The 18,025-nt window shown below is 44.1% G+C and overlaps 1 protein-coding gene across 1 annotated transcript in view; it reads left to right on the plus strand.

Annotated features, from left to right (window-relative positions):
- The first annotated feature begins 2,088 nt into the window (after window positions 1-2,088).
- LOC144684898 (uncharacterized) overlaps window positions 2,089-18,025 on the plus strand; it is a 48,154-nt gene continuing 32,217 nt past the window's right edge. The window contains exons 1-3 of the mRNA XM_078549300.1: window positions 2,089-2,390; window positions 13,396-13,734; window positions 17,017-17,346. Of these exons, the coding sequence (XP_078405426.1) occupies window positions 2,279-2,390; window positions 13,396-13,734; window positions 17,017-17,346 (781 nt within the window). The 5' untranslated portion in view covers window positions 2,089-2,278. The remainder of the gene's footprint in view (window positions 2,391-13,395; window positions 13,735-17,016; window positions 17,347-18,025) is intronic.

The raw sequence follows: 18,025 nt of genomic DNA on the forward strand, positions 1-18,025 counted from the left end.
CACTCAGATTTTGCCCTTCTGAACCCTGCAAGTCTTGTGCTCCCAGGAAAGTGCCAGTGTTTAGAGGTCTCACTTCTCCGGGCAAATGACCGGATAAGTATGAGTGATGGTCTTCTCCTCCTCGATGATGCGGTGCTTCAGGTAGTCTTGCCAGTTGCAAGTAGTTTGGAAGAGGACAGGTCCTCTGTTGAGACCTCCGGTCTGCTCAAGGAAACTTAAAGAACAAGCTGAGGGTTCACTGACGATCAGTGGGACAGAGACAAAGCTGTCAGCCCGACTGTGAGCCAGGCAGTTTCCCTTACACTTCGGGAAAAATACAACAGGCAGAGCTAATGTCTAGCGAGAAATATTCTTACCTTTTATTTCTTTTACAGGTGCACAAACGTGTAAAACACAATTAAAAAATGAGTTTTTAAAAATTAGTTAAGAAAATGGTTAATTATTTGCATCAGACTTCAAAACCACCACTGGGCAATTTCATCTGCATACCTCCCAAAGAAGAAGCTACTCACACCACAGCTTGTGAACGCTTGACATAAACAGTTCCTTTACAATCATATACCCGCTGAGAAGATTCAGTGACTTGTTACATACATTTTCTATCAGCCTGACCATACATCCTTAGGGCATTCCTTATCTCTTATCACCTTACACCATGTAAGGCCTCCTTTAAGACACCCCTTAAAACTCTTGGATCAATTTTTACATCTAAGCCTCCTTACATAGTTGTGTCAGACTTTTTTTGATAATACTTCTGTGAAGCAACTTGGGGTGTTTTATTCAGTTAAAGGTGCTATGTTGTTGTTGCTTAAAATCTATGAAGTTGTTGTAATAAAGAATATTGCATTCTATAAATTTCTCCAAAATCTGTTTGATAAGCAATTGATCTATCATATTTCTTCCTGGTCTAAAACCAGCTTTTTTCTTCATGTAGTCTCATTTCAGTATATCTTTTCCAGCTTTGTTGCCAAAGGCTTTTCTTAAATTGATTATTCTGTAATTGCTGCATTTACTCTTGTCTCCTTTTAAGATGATAATATTTATTAGCTTTCCCCAGTTTTCAGGCACTTGCTCTTCTAAAATAAATTTGTTCAACAGCTTTTTCATCAATTTGACAGTACCTCCCTCAGCTGCCTGCAACAACTCAGCAATTTAAACTGATCAGTTTTGTTTTTCAATGATTCTGGTTCTTATGGTGACAAACAAACTCTTTCAAACAAATGCATTAAAAAATGGACTTGATTATGATTAGCAGACAAGAAAAACGATTGATTTCATGGTGGTAAATGGAAATCCAGTGTTAGGTCATTCGGATCATTTGCGGCTCCCTCCACAAGTTGGTTTTGGCATGTGGACGAGGTCAGGTATGGGAACAAAAACAAAAATACCTGGAAAAACTCAGCAGGTCTGACAGCACCTGCGGAGAGGGATACTTTGCAGCCTTCCGGACTTAATATTGAGTTCAACAGTTTCAGATCATGAACTCTCTCTTCCATCCCCATCCCCTTTCCGATCCCACTTTTTCCAATAATTTATAATTTTTTTACACTATATTCTTTTCTTTTCCCTCCTATTTTTAAATTTATTTCGGTCTATTGTTTCATCTCCACCTTTCAGCCCAATTCGATCCCTTCCCCCCACTCCACCCGCACTAGGGACATCTGCCACTTGCTTGCTTCCCTTAATGTCCCCATCTTTGAGATAATATCACCACCATCAACACCCCTTTGTCCTTTTGTCTATGACATCTTTGGCAGTCTCTTCTTGGCCTCCACCTATCACTGGCCCCCTGTCGAGCTCTACCTGTCCCACCCCCTTCTACCAGCTTATATTTCATCTCATTTCTATATGTCTTAGTTCCAATGAAGAGTCATAAGGACTCGAAACGTCCACTGTATCCCTCTCCGCAGACGGTGTCAGACCTGAGTTTTTCTAGGTATTTTTGTTCCAGATTTCCAGCATCCGTAGTGTTTTGCTTTTGCATCAAGTATGGGAGTTGTGTCAGGACTTCACAAAGCCTCAGTCCCCGAAACATCTTTACTAAGGAAAAACATGTTTTTGTTCTTTTTGTTTCAGATTTCCAGCATGCGCAGTATTTTGCTTTTACCCGAAACATCTTTGTTGAACTGACTTATCAAGAACATGTCGAAGAGGCGACAGTATTGAAACATCTAAACAGTGCGGAAATGCTGTAGCAGGGTTTCGAATTGACCACGTGAACACTAAGAATGCGAAATCGAAAGTGAAGTTGTCCTTTTTTTACTTCTTACTTCGCGAAATGGCTGCAGCAAACGTGCTGGAAATAAACCATCGTCAGTCGAGGGTTTGGGCTGTGGGGCGCTCATTCCTGGTATGGGCTGTGCTCACAGTGCGGTGTGGCTCTGCGACAGGTAAGGAAACTGACCGGTGCTGAGTTCTCCTGTGTAAATTGTGGTGTTATTAAAAAAAAAGAAAACCGGATTGATAAAATGGAGCCTTCAACCCCACCAGAAACATTTTCCATAGAATTCTTCTCGGGAACTGAATACTTTAAACAAGCAGTTTTAGAATGTTTGCATGTGTGTGCTATAGTGAGTCCTTGCGATTAACATGATGTCTATTTGTGTGGAAACGTTTAGGATATTATATCTTGTTCTATTATATCCCCGCCCATTGGCTTCCTGTGGTGCCATTTTTTAGTTTCAAACAAAATAAGTTCAGGCTATTTTCAGTAGTTTTTTAAAACAAAAAATGGTAATTAAAAAAGCCAGTATGGACAAAAATGACAATGAATGTTGTCGTAAAAATATTTATCGAATCCTTCAGTGAAGAAATTTTGTCCCAATGTATGTGCCATCTGAAATGGCCTAAGCCATTAAGTTGTATTGAACTGCTTGTAGTAGTTCAATAAGAAGGCCCCACCACCAACACATCAAGGCAATGAATACTTGACAAAAACAGAATTACCTGGAAAAACTCAGCAGGTCTGGCAGCATCAGTGGAGAAGAAAAGAGTCGACGTTTCGAGTCCTCACGACCCTTCAACAGAACTGAGTATAGTTAGGAGAGGGGTGAAATATAAGCTGGTTTAAGGAAGTGGGGGGGAGAGCGAAGTTGAGGGGCGGGGGGGTGGTGGTTGTAGGGACAAGCAAGCAGTGATAGGAGCAGATAATCAAAAGATGTCACAGACAAAAGGATCAAAGAGGTGTTGAAGGTGGTGATATTATCTAAGAAAATGTGCTAATTAAGAATGGATGGCAGGACACTCAAGGTACAGCTCTAGTGGGGGTGGGGTGGAAAGACTGACAAGGTATTAGTTGTCGATTTTAAAATAATGGAAATAGGTGGGAAAAGAAAAATCTATATAAACTATTGAAAAAAACAAAAGGGAGGGGGAAGAAACGGGGTGGGGATGGGGGGAGGGAGTTTAAGATCTAAAGTTGTTGAATTCAATATTAACCCCGAAGGCTGCAAAGTGCCTAGTCGGAAGATGAGGTGCTGTTCCTCCAGTTTGCGTTGGGCTTCACTGGAACAATGCAGCAAGCCAAGGACAGACATGTGGGCAAGACAGCAGGGTGGAGTGTTAAAATGGCAAGCGACAGGGAGGTTTGGGTCTTTCTTGCGGACAGACCGCAGGTGTTCTGCAAAGCGGTCGCCCAGTTTGCGTTTGGTCTCTCCAATGTAGAGGAGACCGCATTGGGAGCAACGAATGCAGTAGACTAAGTTAGAGGAAATGCAAGTGAAATGCTGCTTCACTTGAAAGGAGTGTTTGGGCCCTTGGACGGTGAGGAGAGAGGAAGTGAAGGGGCAGGTGTTGCATCTTCTGCGTGGGCATGAGGAGGTGCCGTAGGTGGGGGTTGGGGAGTAGGGGGTGATAGAGGAGTGGACCAGGGTGTCCCGGAGGGAACGATCCCTACGGAATGCCGCCAGGGAATACTTGTCTTGTTGGTGACACCTACAGCTTGTGAATGAATATTGAAAATAACTGAAGCCCTCCTACAAATTAAGTGGGTACTTAATTTATTTGTGTTATGTCTAGTGGTTCCCAGAGTTCCAAAAATTACAATTTGGTAAACAGGCAGTGCCGTAAGAAGTGATGTGGCATTGTGGATATGCAGTAATTCCTCTCAAAGTTGTAGATGCATTCCTGAAAAGTGCAACTTTAAGTGAAACAACTTCAAGCCTACAGGCAACGGTCACGATGGTGGTCCCATGGGCCATTGATCTGGTCAGGAGGAAACGACTCACGTTCCTCCAGCCTAGGTATTCTGCTGCGGGGAGGCAACTTCATCGTCTCCGAGGTTAAGGAGGTGGTGGGCGGGCGCCTCCTCATAGCAGACGTAATGTACAAGAATGCTCCACTCCGGTTAATTAACGTGTCCACCCCAGCACAAAAGGGCGAGCGGCTGGCGGTCTTTCAGCAGCTCCCACTGCTGCTGGCGACCTCCAGGCTGGTCATTCTGGGTGGTGACTTCAACAGCATCATCGATGTGGCTGGACGATCCGGCAGGGCCGACAGCAGATTGGACGCTACGTCCAGATCCCTGATGGAAACAGTTAAGGATGCCAAGCTGCACAATATCTTCAGCAACCCTGCAGACGGAGCGCAGCGTAGATACACCTGGTCGCAGCCAGACGGGTCCATCCATTCCAGGGTAGACTTCCTGTTTGTGTCCCGTACGTTCACAGTCAGATCCACCAACATCAAGCCGGTGTTCTTCTCTGACCACTGCCTGCTGCTGGCTGACTGTTGCTTACAGGAAGACCAGAGGGTTGGCAGGGGGGCATGGAAGTTGAACGTGCAACTGCTGACCCCAGAGAACATTGAGGAGCTCGAGGGATTTCAAAGGTTGGAGAACCGTGAAACCCCTCTTTGAGTCCCTGACACACTGGTGGGAAGCAATCAAGGAAAACGTCAAGAGGTTTTTCATCCTCAAATGCGTCCAGAAAACTAGAAAAGAACAGAGGGAAATATCCCAACTCCAGAAAAACATGCAGAACCTGCTCCAGCTGCAGTCGATGGGGGTCAATGTCAAGGAGGACCTCCAAGAGGTGGAGAGCCAGGAAGCCTCGCTCTTTGCCTCGGAGGCTTCCAAGATCATCTTCCGGTCCAGAGTCCGCTCCGTGGAGCAGGATGAGACGTGCTCTTGTTTCTTCTTCCAAAAGGTACACACAGAGAGCTCTGTGATCAGCAGCCTGAAGGAAGAAGACGGCTCAGTAAAGTCATCACAGTCCGACATTTTTGAGGATCAGCAAATCCTTTTTATGCCGGATTGTATGCCGTGAAGCCCACAGACAGCATGGCCTTCCTGTCCTCTATCACGGAGGTCTTCGATGACAGTACACGGGAGAGCCTGGAGAAACCGCAAACTCCTGACGACCTGACTAAGGCCCTTGAGTCCTTCGAGAAGAGTAAGACTCCCGGAAGCGACGGCTTACCGGCTGAGTTGTATTTGGCTCTGTGGGATTGGATCGGCCCAGACCTGCTAGAAGTGTACGAGAGTATGCTTCTGGCTGGTAGCATGTCAGAATCCATGAAGAAAGGCATCATCGCCCTCATCTACAAGCACAAGGGGGAAAGGGAGGAAATTAGAAATTGGCGACCCATTTCACTGTTGAATGTGGACTATAAGATTCTGTGCAAAGTCATTGCCAATCGGGTCAAGTCCGCTCTGGAATTGGTGATCCACCCTGACCAGACCTGCACTGTGCTGGGCAGGAAGATCTCTGACAGCCTCGCGCTGCTCAGGGATACGATTGCCTATGTACAGGACAGGGATGTGGCCACCTGCCTCATCAGCCTGGATCAGGAGAAGGCCATTGACAGAATATTGCACACATACATGAAGGATGTGCTCTCCAAAATGGGGTTTGGGGAGGGAATCCACAACTGGATCCAACTGCTCTACACTAACATCAGTAGCGCAGTCTCAATCAATGGGTAGGAATCAGATAGCTTTCCTATTAAATCTGAAGTCAGGCAGGGCTGCCATCTCTCCCCTGTCCTGTTTTTGTGTTGCATTGAACGTTTTGCTGAGTCCACCAGGAAGGATCCGGGCATAAGAGGAGTGACGATCCCAGGCAGTAGAGGCACTCAGGTCAAAGCCTCCCTGTACGTGGACTATGTCGCCATCTTCTGCTAGGATCCACTGTCGGTGATGATCCACATCTGCAACCAGTTCGAACTGGCCTCGGGAGCCAAGGTAAATCGTGGGAAGAGTGAAGCCATGTTCTTTGGGAACTGGGCTGACCGATCCTTTGTCCCCTTCACCCTCAGGGCTGACGGCCTGAAGGTGCTGGGAATATGGTTTTAAGGAACTGGAGCATGCATTAGAAACTGGAAGGAGCGAGTGTCTATGGTGAAAAGGAAACTGGGCATGTAGGAGCAACGCTCCCTCTCCATTGTGGGTAGGAACCTGGTCATCAGGTGTGAGGCACTCTCGCTGTTGCTGTACGTGGCGCAGGTCTGGCCCATTCCAGACTCCTGCGCGATGGTGATCACCCGACCCATCTTTCGCTTTATCTGGAGGTCGAAAATGGATTGTCTCCGCAGGGATGCGCTGTACAAGCCTCTAGACAAGGGGGGAAAAATGTGCCCAACATCGCCCTCATGGCCGCCTTTGTGTGCGGCTGCGTCAAGCTGTGCGTAGACCCTCGGTATGCAAACACCAAGTGTCACTATGTGCTGAGGTTCTACCTGTCCCTGGTGTTGCGAAGGATGGGTCTGGCTACGCTGCTGCGGAACGCTCCAAGTAGTTGGACCGTGCTGTACCACCTGTCCCTTGTGGAAAAATTTATGCAGGGAAACACCTTTGACTACAAGTCCATCAGGCAGTGGTTGGCACGTAACGTCTTAGAGGCCCTGCGGGAAAAGGAGAGGGTGGATCCTGTCAGATGGTTCCCCGAACAGAGTATCAAAGTCATTTGGCAGAATGCCTCATCGCCAGAACTTTCCAACAAGCACCAAAGTGTAGCGTGGCTGGTGCTGAGAAAGGCCCTCCCCGTCAGACCCTTCCAACACTCCAGGAGTCTCACCCCTTCGACACGTTGCCCTCGAGGTGGCTGTGGTGGGGAAGAGACCGTTGTTCACCTCCTTGTGGATTGTGCCTTTGCAAAGAAGGTCTGGAGAGAGATGCAGTGGTTTCTGTCGAGGTTCATCTGAGCAGTTCTGTGACACAGGATTCTCTGCTCTACGGGCTGTTCCCAGGAACACATACCGAGACAATCATCAACTGCAGCTGGAGGATCATCAACTCGGTGAAAGACGCTCTTTGGTCTGCCTGAAACTGGTTGGTCTTCCAGCGCTAAGAGTTGTCCCCGATCGAGTGTTGCAAACTGGCACATTCTAAGGTCCAGGACTACGTGCTGAGGGACGCACTAAAGCTTGGGGCAGCTGCCGCAAAGGCACAATGGGGAAAGGTCGCTGTCTAAGGCCTTTCTCCCAAAGTGCACTGAGGGGCTGGGAATTATATAGACCCCTCGGGCTGTACGGCTCACAATGAATATATGCATTGAATACTAATGAATGTGTATGCATTGAATACATTATAATTGTATTGAAGTACTTCAGAGTGCAACATGATGTATGTTGATAGTGCAATGGTATTGGAGATGTCTGATTTTCTGTCATGACCATATTGAAATGATTGTAATATTCATTGATTGTATTGAAGCACCGTGTGATCCATGTGTAAAAGTTTAATCTGATTGTACTTTTTGTGATGGCGATTTAGAAATGTTTTGTAATGTCCTTCCAGATATTTTATGAAGAAAGTAAGTGTACTTTTCAAACAAAAAACAACCTTCAAGTGAATAAGATTTTCCTATTGCAACCAATGTAAAAACTGTGGTCAGGTTCTGTTGGACTACTGTTGTCAGAAAGGAACATTAAAACGTTATACTCTAAGCTGAAACACTGTTCAGTACTTTCCCAAATTCCTACATTTGAAAATGAAATAACTTATTTCAAATACATTTTAAAATATGAAATCGACTAGCTTTTTCTACTGGCCTCGCGCAGGCTAACTCCCTTGTGCAAGCTGACTCCCCGCAGGCCGCATCCCCCACGTCCCCCACGTCCTGTAAGCGAGAACTCGAGAGAGGCGGCAAGAGGGAGGAAGGGTGCAAGAGGGGCTGTGAGTGGGAGAGTCGGGCAGGGAAGTGGCAAGTGGGAGTGCTGGGCAGGAAAGTGGTGAACGGGAGAGTCTGGGTGAGCGGATGAGACTTAGGAGTGGGAGAGAGTCACAGGTAGCGGGAGAGGCTGCTCCAAAATGGTGCCAATTGGGTCTCATATGCCACCTCCATTAATGCAGATTCATGTGGCTGGTGGAAGAGGGTTTGGGCTGCAAGGTGACCGGAGTTAGGACATACTGGATGGTGGAGGAGCAGGCTGGATGTCGCCAGACGTACCTGCGTCATGTGAGTCAGTCGACGTGGAGCTTGTAGCCAAACCCATCCAGAGCCTCAAAATCACGGCGCTCGGCCCCGACTGCACTTGTGATGTCGAGGGGCACCGGCTTGTGGAGCACTTCGGTCCAAATTGACCCCTCCTCAGACAGAATTTCTCAGTGGCCCAGACAAAACCTCCCTCAGGAGCCTTAGTCCCACAATCTAAGCCATCTTTCAGAGGGGTTTACTGTACAGGCTGTTACTGCACAACCTCCACTTCCTCCCTCTTGTCGGCTGTCCAGACATTCCATGTGGCATTCCATTCTGCCATCCAGAGGAGGCAGAGCCCCAGGGAGGGCTCGCTCCAATGGAGCCCCCCACTTCACACCAGAGATTTGGCATGGAGGATGTTGCATGTGACAGTCCCGTGCGATAGAAAGTTAAATCGGTTCACAAATTCCCAGGCTGCCCGTGTTTTCTGCAGCCTTCTGAAATCTGTGTTCCATGTTTATGTTGAGGGCAGAGGTTTTTCATTATCCAAAGGGGCTGTTTCTCAGTTTTTGGTTGCACTTTAGTTCAACACTCGTGGTCTTGGCCATGCAGTGCACACGAAGGGAGTGGGGTTGGCAGCCAGATTAGAGGACCTCCTCATTGGTCTACCTTTGGGACTGGCCAAGGTGTCCATGAACAGGTCTAGGCAGTGGACAGTTGAGGGCATTGTTTATCCTGACTGTCTGTCTCTCTTCCGTGATTGCATCCATGCCTGGGGTATCTGGAGATGGTGCACATGGTGTCCGCTGGGTGCCAGCAGGAGTTGGGGGGCGGTGGGGCAGGGAGCAGGGGGCAGTGTGGTTTGCTGGAGAGCATCAAAACTCCCAAAGTGAAATTCTAATTTCACAATTTTCTGTTAAAGTTTTATAGGTTCTGTTGAAATAATGAAGACTGTCCTTTAAGGTGTTGATCATTTGTTTTGTTTATTTGTTTCATTCTCATTGATTTTTTTTTTTAACTGTATAAAGTGAGTTTTCTGGGACACTGGGCATTGGCTAAGGTGGAGGCAGACACTTGTTATGTTGCATTCAGTGAATAAATTTAGTATTAAGTAAAAGATTGGCATCTGGTTTCCTGTTTCAGAATAAATTGATACCCACTCTCCTGCTCCCCCTCCCCTTGAACTTGCGGTGAGGCGAGAGTGACTGCCCTTGACATCAACTGAGTGTGGTGTCAACAAGCCCTAACAAAACTGGAGTCACTGGGAATCAGGGGGAAAACTTTCCACTGGTTGGAGTCATATAAAGCACAAAGGAAAGCTATTTGGTTGTTGGAGGCCAATCCTCTCAACCCCAGGACATCGCGACAGGAGTTCTTCAGGCTAATATCCTAGGATGTACCATCTTCAGTTGCTTCATTATTGACCCTCCATCCATCAGAAGCGGGAATGCTTGCTGATGATTGCACAGTATTTAGTACCATTAATGACTCCTCAGATACAGCAGCAGCCCGTGTCTGTAAGCAGCAAGACCTGGACAACATACAGGCTTGGGCTGATAAGTGGCAAGTAACATTCATGCCATATAAGTGCCAGGCAATGACCATCTCCAACAAGATAGAGTCTAACCATCTCCTCATGACGTTCAATGGTATTACCATCATTGAATCCCCCACGATCAACATCCTGATGATTGCCATTGACCAGAAACTGAACTGGTCCAGCCATATAAATATTCTGACTTCCCAAAGGAGGTCAGAGGTTGGGAATTCTTTGGCAAATAACTCATTTCTGGTTTCCCATTTTGGAATTTGCTGCCTGGAGGGCAGTGGAGGCTGAGTTGAATATATCCATGGCTGAGCTAGACAGATTGTTGATTTACAAGGGAATGTGTAAGGGTTAAGGGGGTCAGGAAGAAAAGTGGAGTTAAGGCAGAGCTTCCCAACTGGGAGGAAATTCTAGGGTCATAAGTGCTACTGTGTAGCGTCAGATGAATCTCAACAGGCCTCTTTTAAAGCCCCTTTTTTTTTAAAATGGTGGGTGCGGCCTCAGTGGCTGACGCTTGAGACCTGATCACTGCTCCAAAAACAAGAACTGAAAAGGTAAGTTTTTAAAGACATGTGAAGATTAAAACCTCTGTCACCTCTTCTCACAACTCCCACTGAGGGCTCACGGCAATCTCGAAGCCTCGAAATGGGGTCCCAGTGGAAAGCACTGACTTAATGCCACTCTCAGATCAGCTGTGATCTTATTGAATGGCAGAGCAGGCTCAGTGGTCCAAATGCAAGAAATCAAAAGCAGTAACCTCAGGGTTACTCCCAGTCCTACCTGCTAACAGATTTGAGCGATTGAACACGTGGTGTAGGAGGGCGGCATCAGATTTCTGAGGCATTGGGATCGGTTCTGGGGCACATGGTACCTGTTCAAGATGGACGGGTTGCAATTTCACAGGACTGCGACTAATACCTCGCAGGGATATTTGCTATTGTTGTTGGGGAGGGTTTAGACTAGATGAGCAGGGGAGTGGGAACCTGAAAGGGAGCTCAGATTGCAGGGAAGCAAAACTGGCAATAGGAAGTGGAAAAGTAGTAAGCAAAATTAGCAGACAGAGGAAACAAAGGCAAGGATCAAATAGGATCAGAATTCAGAATAATGTTAAAAAGTCAGAATTCAAGGCACACTATCTGAAGGCTTGCGGTATTCGCAACACTTTTGATTTGAAGGCACAAATTGAGATAAATGGGTATGATTTAATTGCCATTAGAGTTGTGGCTACAGGATGATCAGAATTGGGAACTGAATGTCCAAGGCTATTCGTCATTTAGGAAGGATTGGCAAAAAGGAAAAGAGGTGGAGTAGTGCTCATAATAATGGAAGAGGTCAGTACATTAGTGAGAGAGTATCTTGGATAGAAGTATCAAGATGTAGAAACAGTGAAGGGCAGCAAACATTGATGGGACGAAAACAAAAAATGCTGGAAAAGGTCAGCAGGTCTGACAGCATCTGTGGAGAGGAAGACAGAGTTAACGTTTCGAGTCCGTTTGACTCTTCATCAGAACTGTATGACCTTTCTGATGAAGAGTCATACAGGCTTGAAACGTTAACTCTGTCTTCCTCTCCACAGATGCTGTCAAACCTGCTGAGCTTTTCCAGCAATGTTTGTTTTTGTTTCAGATTTCCAGCATCCGCAGTATTTGGCTTTTATCTAAACATTGGTGGGAGTTGTTTATAGGCCACTTAAAAGTACTGGTAATGTTGGGCAAGGTATCAGTCAAGAAATTAGAGATGCATATAACATGGGTGATACAGTAATAATGGGCTACTTCAATTTACAAAAAGACTGTGTAAAAACCTCATCACTACTAATGCTGTGGAAGATGAATTCCTGGAGCGAGTTGGTTTCTGGAGCAGTACTTTGAAGAACTAACTTGGGATTGGGCTATTTTAGATTTAGTATTATGTAATGAGAAAGGGCTAATTAATAACCTGGCCGTAAAGGAGCCTTTGGAAAATAGTGACTGTAATATGATAGAATTTCACGTTAAATTTGAATGTGATATTGTTCATTCTGAAACTAGGGCCTTAAATCGTAACAAAGGAAAGTATGAAGGTATGAGGGGCAAGTTGGCCATAGTGGATTGGGAAAACATACTAAAAGATTTAATGGTCGACAGACAATGGCTAGTATTTAAAGAAGTATTACGTGATCTACAACAGATATACATTCCTCTAAGGCACAAACACCCAATAGAAAGATGAATCAACTGTGGCTAAGAAAAGAAGTTTAAAGATTACATTAGACCAAAGGAAGTGGCTTATAAGGTTGCCAGAAAAAAGTGATAAGCCCAAGGATTGGGAACAATTTAGAATCCAGCGAAGGATGACCAAGAAACTGATAAAGGAAAATTGAATATGAATGCAAACTAACAAGGAACATAAAGGCAAAACTGGACCTGTATTCTCAAGAGTTTTGATGAATTAGAGGTGATTTCATTGAAACTTACAGAATTCTTATGGGGAAAGACAGGGTGGATGTAGGTAGCATGTTTCCCCCGACTGGTGAGTTAGAATCAGGGGAAATAGTCTCAGAATAAGAGTCAGGCCTTTTAAGACTGAGATGAGGAGGAATTTCTTCACTCGAGGCTAGTGAATCTTTGGAATTCTCTACCCCACAAGGTATGTTAAAGACAGAAATCAATAGATTTCTGGTAACTAATGACATCAATGGATTTGGAGATAGTGTGGGAAAGTGATTGAGGTAGATAATTAGCCATGATCTAATTAAATGGCAGAGTAGGCATGATGGGCCGAATGGCCTACTCCTGCTCCTATTTCTTACAATCATATGATCCCCACAGCCTGCCCTCCATCTACAAGGCACAAGTCACAAGAGTGATAGAATGCTCTCCACTTGCCTAAATGACTATGACTCCAACATTCAGGAAGCTCAACACCATTCAGGACAAAGCAACCCGCTTGATCGGTACCCCATCCAGAAATTTATACATTCATTCCCTCTGCCACCTATGCGCAGTAGCAGCAGTGTATACCATCTGCAACTTGCATTGCAATAACATGCCAAGCTTCCTTTGACGGCACCTTCCAAACCCACAACCTCTACCAGCTAGAAGGACAAGGAGGCGCACCACCATCTTCAAATTCCTCTCCAAGCCACACAGCATCCTGACTTGGAACTATATCACCATTCCTTCACTTCCTAACAGCACTGTGGGTGCACCTACACCAGGTAGATTGCAGCAGTTCAAGAAGGTGGCTCACCGCTAGTTTCTCAAGGGAAATTGGGATGGGCAGCAAATGCTGGCCTTGCGATGCATGTCCACATGCCATTACAGCATTAAAAAAGGAAACACATTAGGGAATTATAGATGTGACTTGCGCCTAATTGTTCCATGGCAGTGCTTTGGAGATGACTCTCTGAAGTGCTACTGTGTCACTTTAAATCGTATATTTTGAATCTTTTTTATTTATAATTTTGACAATTGAATAATGATACTAATATTTAATGTTCTTTTTATTTAGAAAATTTGGACATGACCATATTTGCGAGCCCAAAGGATGTCTTGGTGAATGATAATGTTTCTCTGGAATGTAAATTTACTGGCCATAGCACAGTAAACCTCAACTTAACAAATGTAGGTGTCCAGTGGATTGGGGCCAAAAATAAAAAGATCTATGAGTTTAATGGACGTAAATTTACTGCAGCGAGACAAGGAGCAATAATACCTCTAACGAAATTACAGAAAGGAGATGCTTCACTTCATCTTCCAAATATACAGCTTGATGAAGAAGGGAGATACACATGTATTGTATTTGTCACACCTGAAAAGGTAACAAAGAGTTCAGAACTGCGGGTGTCAGGTAAGAGTACCTGAAATGCTATCTTTTGTTGTGTTGGGGAAAATGCTATGTTCGAGCTGTAAAATAAACATGCTCCAATTAGAATCAATGGTTCCTTGGGTTGGCACACTACCTTTTCTCCTATGTAGCCTGGGTCTTAACGCAATCCATATTGACGGACTGATATTCTGCTCCATCTCCTAGCAGTGTGTGTGAAATGAATTTGAACAGTCTTAATTTTGGTGTGGAATGAGCAATTTTACCCCTAAGGTCAGCAAGAAGGCAGTGTGGGAAATTGGAAACTTAGAACGGTGCAGTAGGGATACTGCTCTTGAGGTTAAAGGTGAGGTTCAATGTTGGGGCAGAGTAGAAGAGTTTTAATTGGTAACAACACAACTTACATGTATTTGTTTGCTGACACTTGATTAAAACAATTGAAAAACCTTCTGATGCCTAACTGTGATGAGAACAAAAAATGTTCAAAAATTTTATCAGAGTGCTCTGACAACCTGAACTGCTCAGAACACAAAAGTAATAAGCTGCACAAGAAATGCCCCCACACAGCCATGAAAGAACTGGCAACCTAAAATCAGCAATGAGAATACTCCCTATATTGAAAAAATGAAGCCAATATAATAAGTGGGGACAAATGCAAATTATAAACAATCCCGAGATTATCATTATAAAAGATCATTTTAAAAAGTTGCACAAGAAATTAATATTAATTTGCTGGATATACTAATGGGAATCTGAGGGCTTTCTTTATCATCACTATCACTAAGGGCTGCATTTTCCGGTTGGTGAGTGGGAGCAGGACCCACTCGCTGAGCGTAAAATGACACGGGGGGGACGTCGGGTGTGCATCCCAACATCACCGCGCGTCATTCCGGTCTTAAGTTCGGCGGGCACACATCGGAGCCAGCTGAGCGTCCGCCGAACTGTCAACGTCCACTTAAGGCCTTTAGAAAAAGTAATTAACCCAATCAATGGACCTGCCCGTCCTACCTTAAGGTTGGCAGGCAGGTGAAGAGCCCAGGCGGCCTTCAGAAAAAACATGAAACCTCATTCACAGGCGGGATGAGGTCTCATGAGGGATTTAAAATGTGTATAAACAATTTTAAATAAAAGTGATTGACATGTCCCTGCTCATGTGACAGTGTCACATGAGGGTACATGTCAGGAATATTTTTTTTCTCTTTTTAATAAAGTTTTCAAATTTGAGCCGTGCTCCCTGAGGCTCCCTGAATACACAATCAGGGCAGCATTCCCCCCTCACCCTCCCAATGGGGGAAAATGCTGCCCTGATTGTGTATTATTTCCATAGCGCTGAAAAATCTGCCTACTGAAGCCCAATTTCTGCAGCAATTCTCACCAAATTCAATGGCATGAAAATATTATCTACTTCCTTTGTGTCCACGATTTGGGAAATTTCAATATGGAGTACCGTAAGGATCAGTGCTGGGGCCTCAGCTATTTACAATCTATGTTAAAGACTTAGACAAAGAATTGGAGAGTGGTCTATCTAAGTTTGCTGTTTTTACAAATCCAGTTGGGAATGCATGCTTTTTAAAAGGCATGAAACTTATAAATGTTGATGTTCAGAGAGACTTGAGTGTACTCATACAAGTAACACAAAAAGTTAGCATGCAGATACAGCAAGCAATTAGGAAAACAAAAGGCATTTTGGCCTTTATTGCATGGGGATTGGAGTACAGGAATAAACAAGTCTTACCATAATTGCATTGTGGAATATTGTGTGCACTTTTGGTCCCCATACTTAAGGAAGGATATACTTTCATTGGAGGCAGTACACCGAGGGTTCATTATATAGGACAACCCTCTCATCACAGGGACCAATGATGAGAGGCTGAGTAAATTGGGTCTGTATTCTCTGGAAGAATGGAAGAACTCAGAGGTGATTTGATTGAAACATCCAAAATGATGAAGGGCTTGATGGGATAGTTCCTGTAAAGTTTTTTCCCCTGGCTGGAGAATCTAGAACATTGGGGCACAGTCTTGGGTCAAGGGACTGATCATTTAGGGCAACGATGAGAAGAAATTTCTTCAAAGGGTTGCGAATCTTTGGAATTAATTTAGTTAAGGGTGAGGTACACAGATTTTTGGTGTCTCAGGGAACTAAGGGATATGAGGAGAGGTTAGTGGAGCTGAAGTGTAAAATCAGTCATGATGGTATTGGATGACGGACTGGGCTCAACAGGCCATATGGTCTATTCCTGCTCCTATTTCTTATGTTGTTATATTTTTGTATTAACAAAAAACACTGTGGTATAAATAGTGGTTTAACCCCTTTATGGCCTTCGCCTTCCACATCTCTGTAATCTCCTCCAGGCTTACAAACCCCATCCAGAATACACCATTCTTCTGGCTGTGGCCCCTTAAGCATCCTGTACTCCCCCATCCCACCTTTCTTTCAGTAACCTAAGTACTTCCTTCCAAAACAACTTTTGTGTCAGCTATGGCTCATTTGGTTGCACTTTTGCTTCAGTCAGAAACTTGTGGATTCAAGTCCCACTCTAGAACTTGAGCCAAAAAAAATCAAAATCTGACACTGCAATGTGCAGAACTGAGGGATCCTGCACTGTCAGAGGTGTGGTCTCTTGATGAGACATTAAACCAAGGTCCTGTCTATCTCTGATGGATGTAAAAGATCGGACAGCACTGTCTCCATGAAGAGTAGGAGAGTTGCCTTTGGTTTCCTAGCCACTGTTTATCCCTTGATTAACATCACAAAAACAGATCATCCTGGTCATTACCATATTGTTTGTGGGAGCTTGCTGTGTGCAAATTGGCTGTCGTGATTCCTACATTACAACAGTTACACTTCAGAGGTACTTCATTTGTTGTAAAAAGCTTTGGGATGTTCTGTAGTTGTTGAAGGTGATATTTTGATGCATGTCTTTTTTCTTTCACTTCCTTTTCATACTTTAGAAGTTATGTAAGGATTTTCTCTTTGTCTTCTTTCTCTTCCTGCTCTTCATCTCCTCCACTTTGTACTTATCTTTGCTCCCATTTCCCCTCATGCGTATTGGTGTTGGAGAAATCTGGAGTGTTTCAGTCTGAATTTGAAGCATTGGAATAGTTACTTAATTTATTCCAGATATAATTGTGCACTCTCTTGAAGAAACCAAGTAGATGATTGAATGAATGAATGAAATTGCTGAAGGAAGGAAAGTGTTGTTTTCAGTCAGTGTTTGTACAGACTAACGTAGGCCTGGCTTTATATATGTTTGGTAATGTGCCTTTTGCCAGTCTGACTTATTTTTACATTTATCTTTAATGCAGCTCGACCAGTGGTCCATTTGTCCACAAAGGAGATCACTATTTTGTCTGGATCTGAGGGGTCAGTGAGTTGTAATGTTACAGGATTTTATCCACAGCAGCACAAACTCATCTGGCAAAAGATACCAAATAAGGAACCTAAGGAACCTAGAGAACTAAAAGATGATATCTGCAATGGCGCTGTAATTTCCAATCATGATGGAACCTTCAGTGTTTCCAGTAGACTAAGAATTGAACCAACATTGGATGATGATGGTAATGTGTACAGATGTGCCATGACTCACCGGTCACTTCCTGACAGTGTTTCAGAGGAAGCTAAACTCTCAGTGCAAGGTACATTCTCATCTTTGCAAAAGATTTTTCAGTGTGTTTTTGCAAAAGCTCACAAAAGTTTAAAAAGTTTATCCTATTGTTTAACACTGAATTTCTACGGAGATTAGCATTTGACTTAAATCAGGAATTCATCCCTTATTATTCCACAATTAAATTACTATTGTACATAATAATGGTTATCCAAATTAACCAGACATAACATTTCTAAATTTCATAATGGGAGGGAGTAATCTGTGTTTAAAAGCTGTTTAATGGTACTACACGTTAGAGTTATGTGCACATTGTTTTTAGAACCTTTAAATAGTCTGTACAGTGGATGCTGCTTGTGCCCATGCGAATATGGTGACCGAATTAATTTGGAAATACTGAGAACAATAAAAACAGTAAGCCCTCACTTAAAGTTGTGGTTGCATTCCTGAAAATTGCAACTTTAAGTGAAACAACTTTATGCAAATCATTGACTCCTGTATTAAAAGGTGGAGTTTGGTTTTTCTGGGCAAGAAATACCTGAAGGAGCCGATGTAAAAGTTGAATACTGTACCGTACATGTGCAACAGGGTGCACTCCTAGCTGGATTAACTTGCAAAATAAAATAAATCACTGAATATAAGAGAAATACTGTGGAAATTCAAATTAGATAACACTAAATCACCCAGACAAGCCCTGAGTAGCACTGCTT

Source organism: Cetorhinus maximus, chromosome 9 (assembly GCF_964194155.1).
Source record: "Cetorhinus maximus chromosome 9, sCetMax3.hap1.1, whole genome shotgun sequence".
NCBI lineage: Eukaryota > Metazoa > Chordata > Chondrichthyes > Lamniformes > Cetorhinidae > Cetorhinus > Cetorhinus maximus.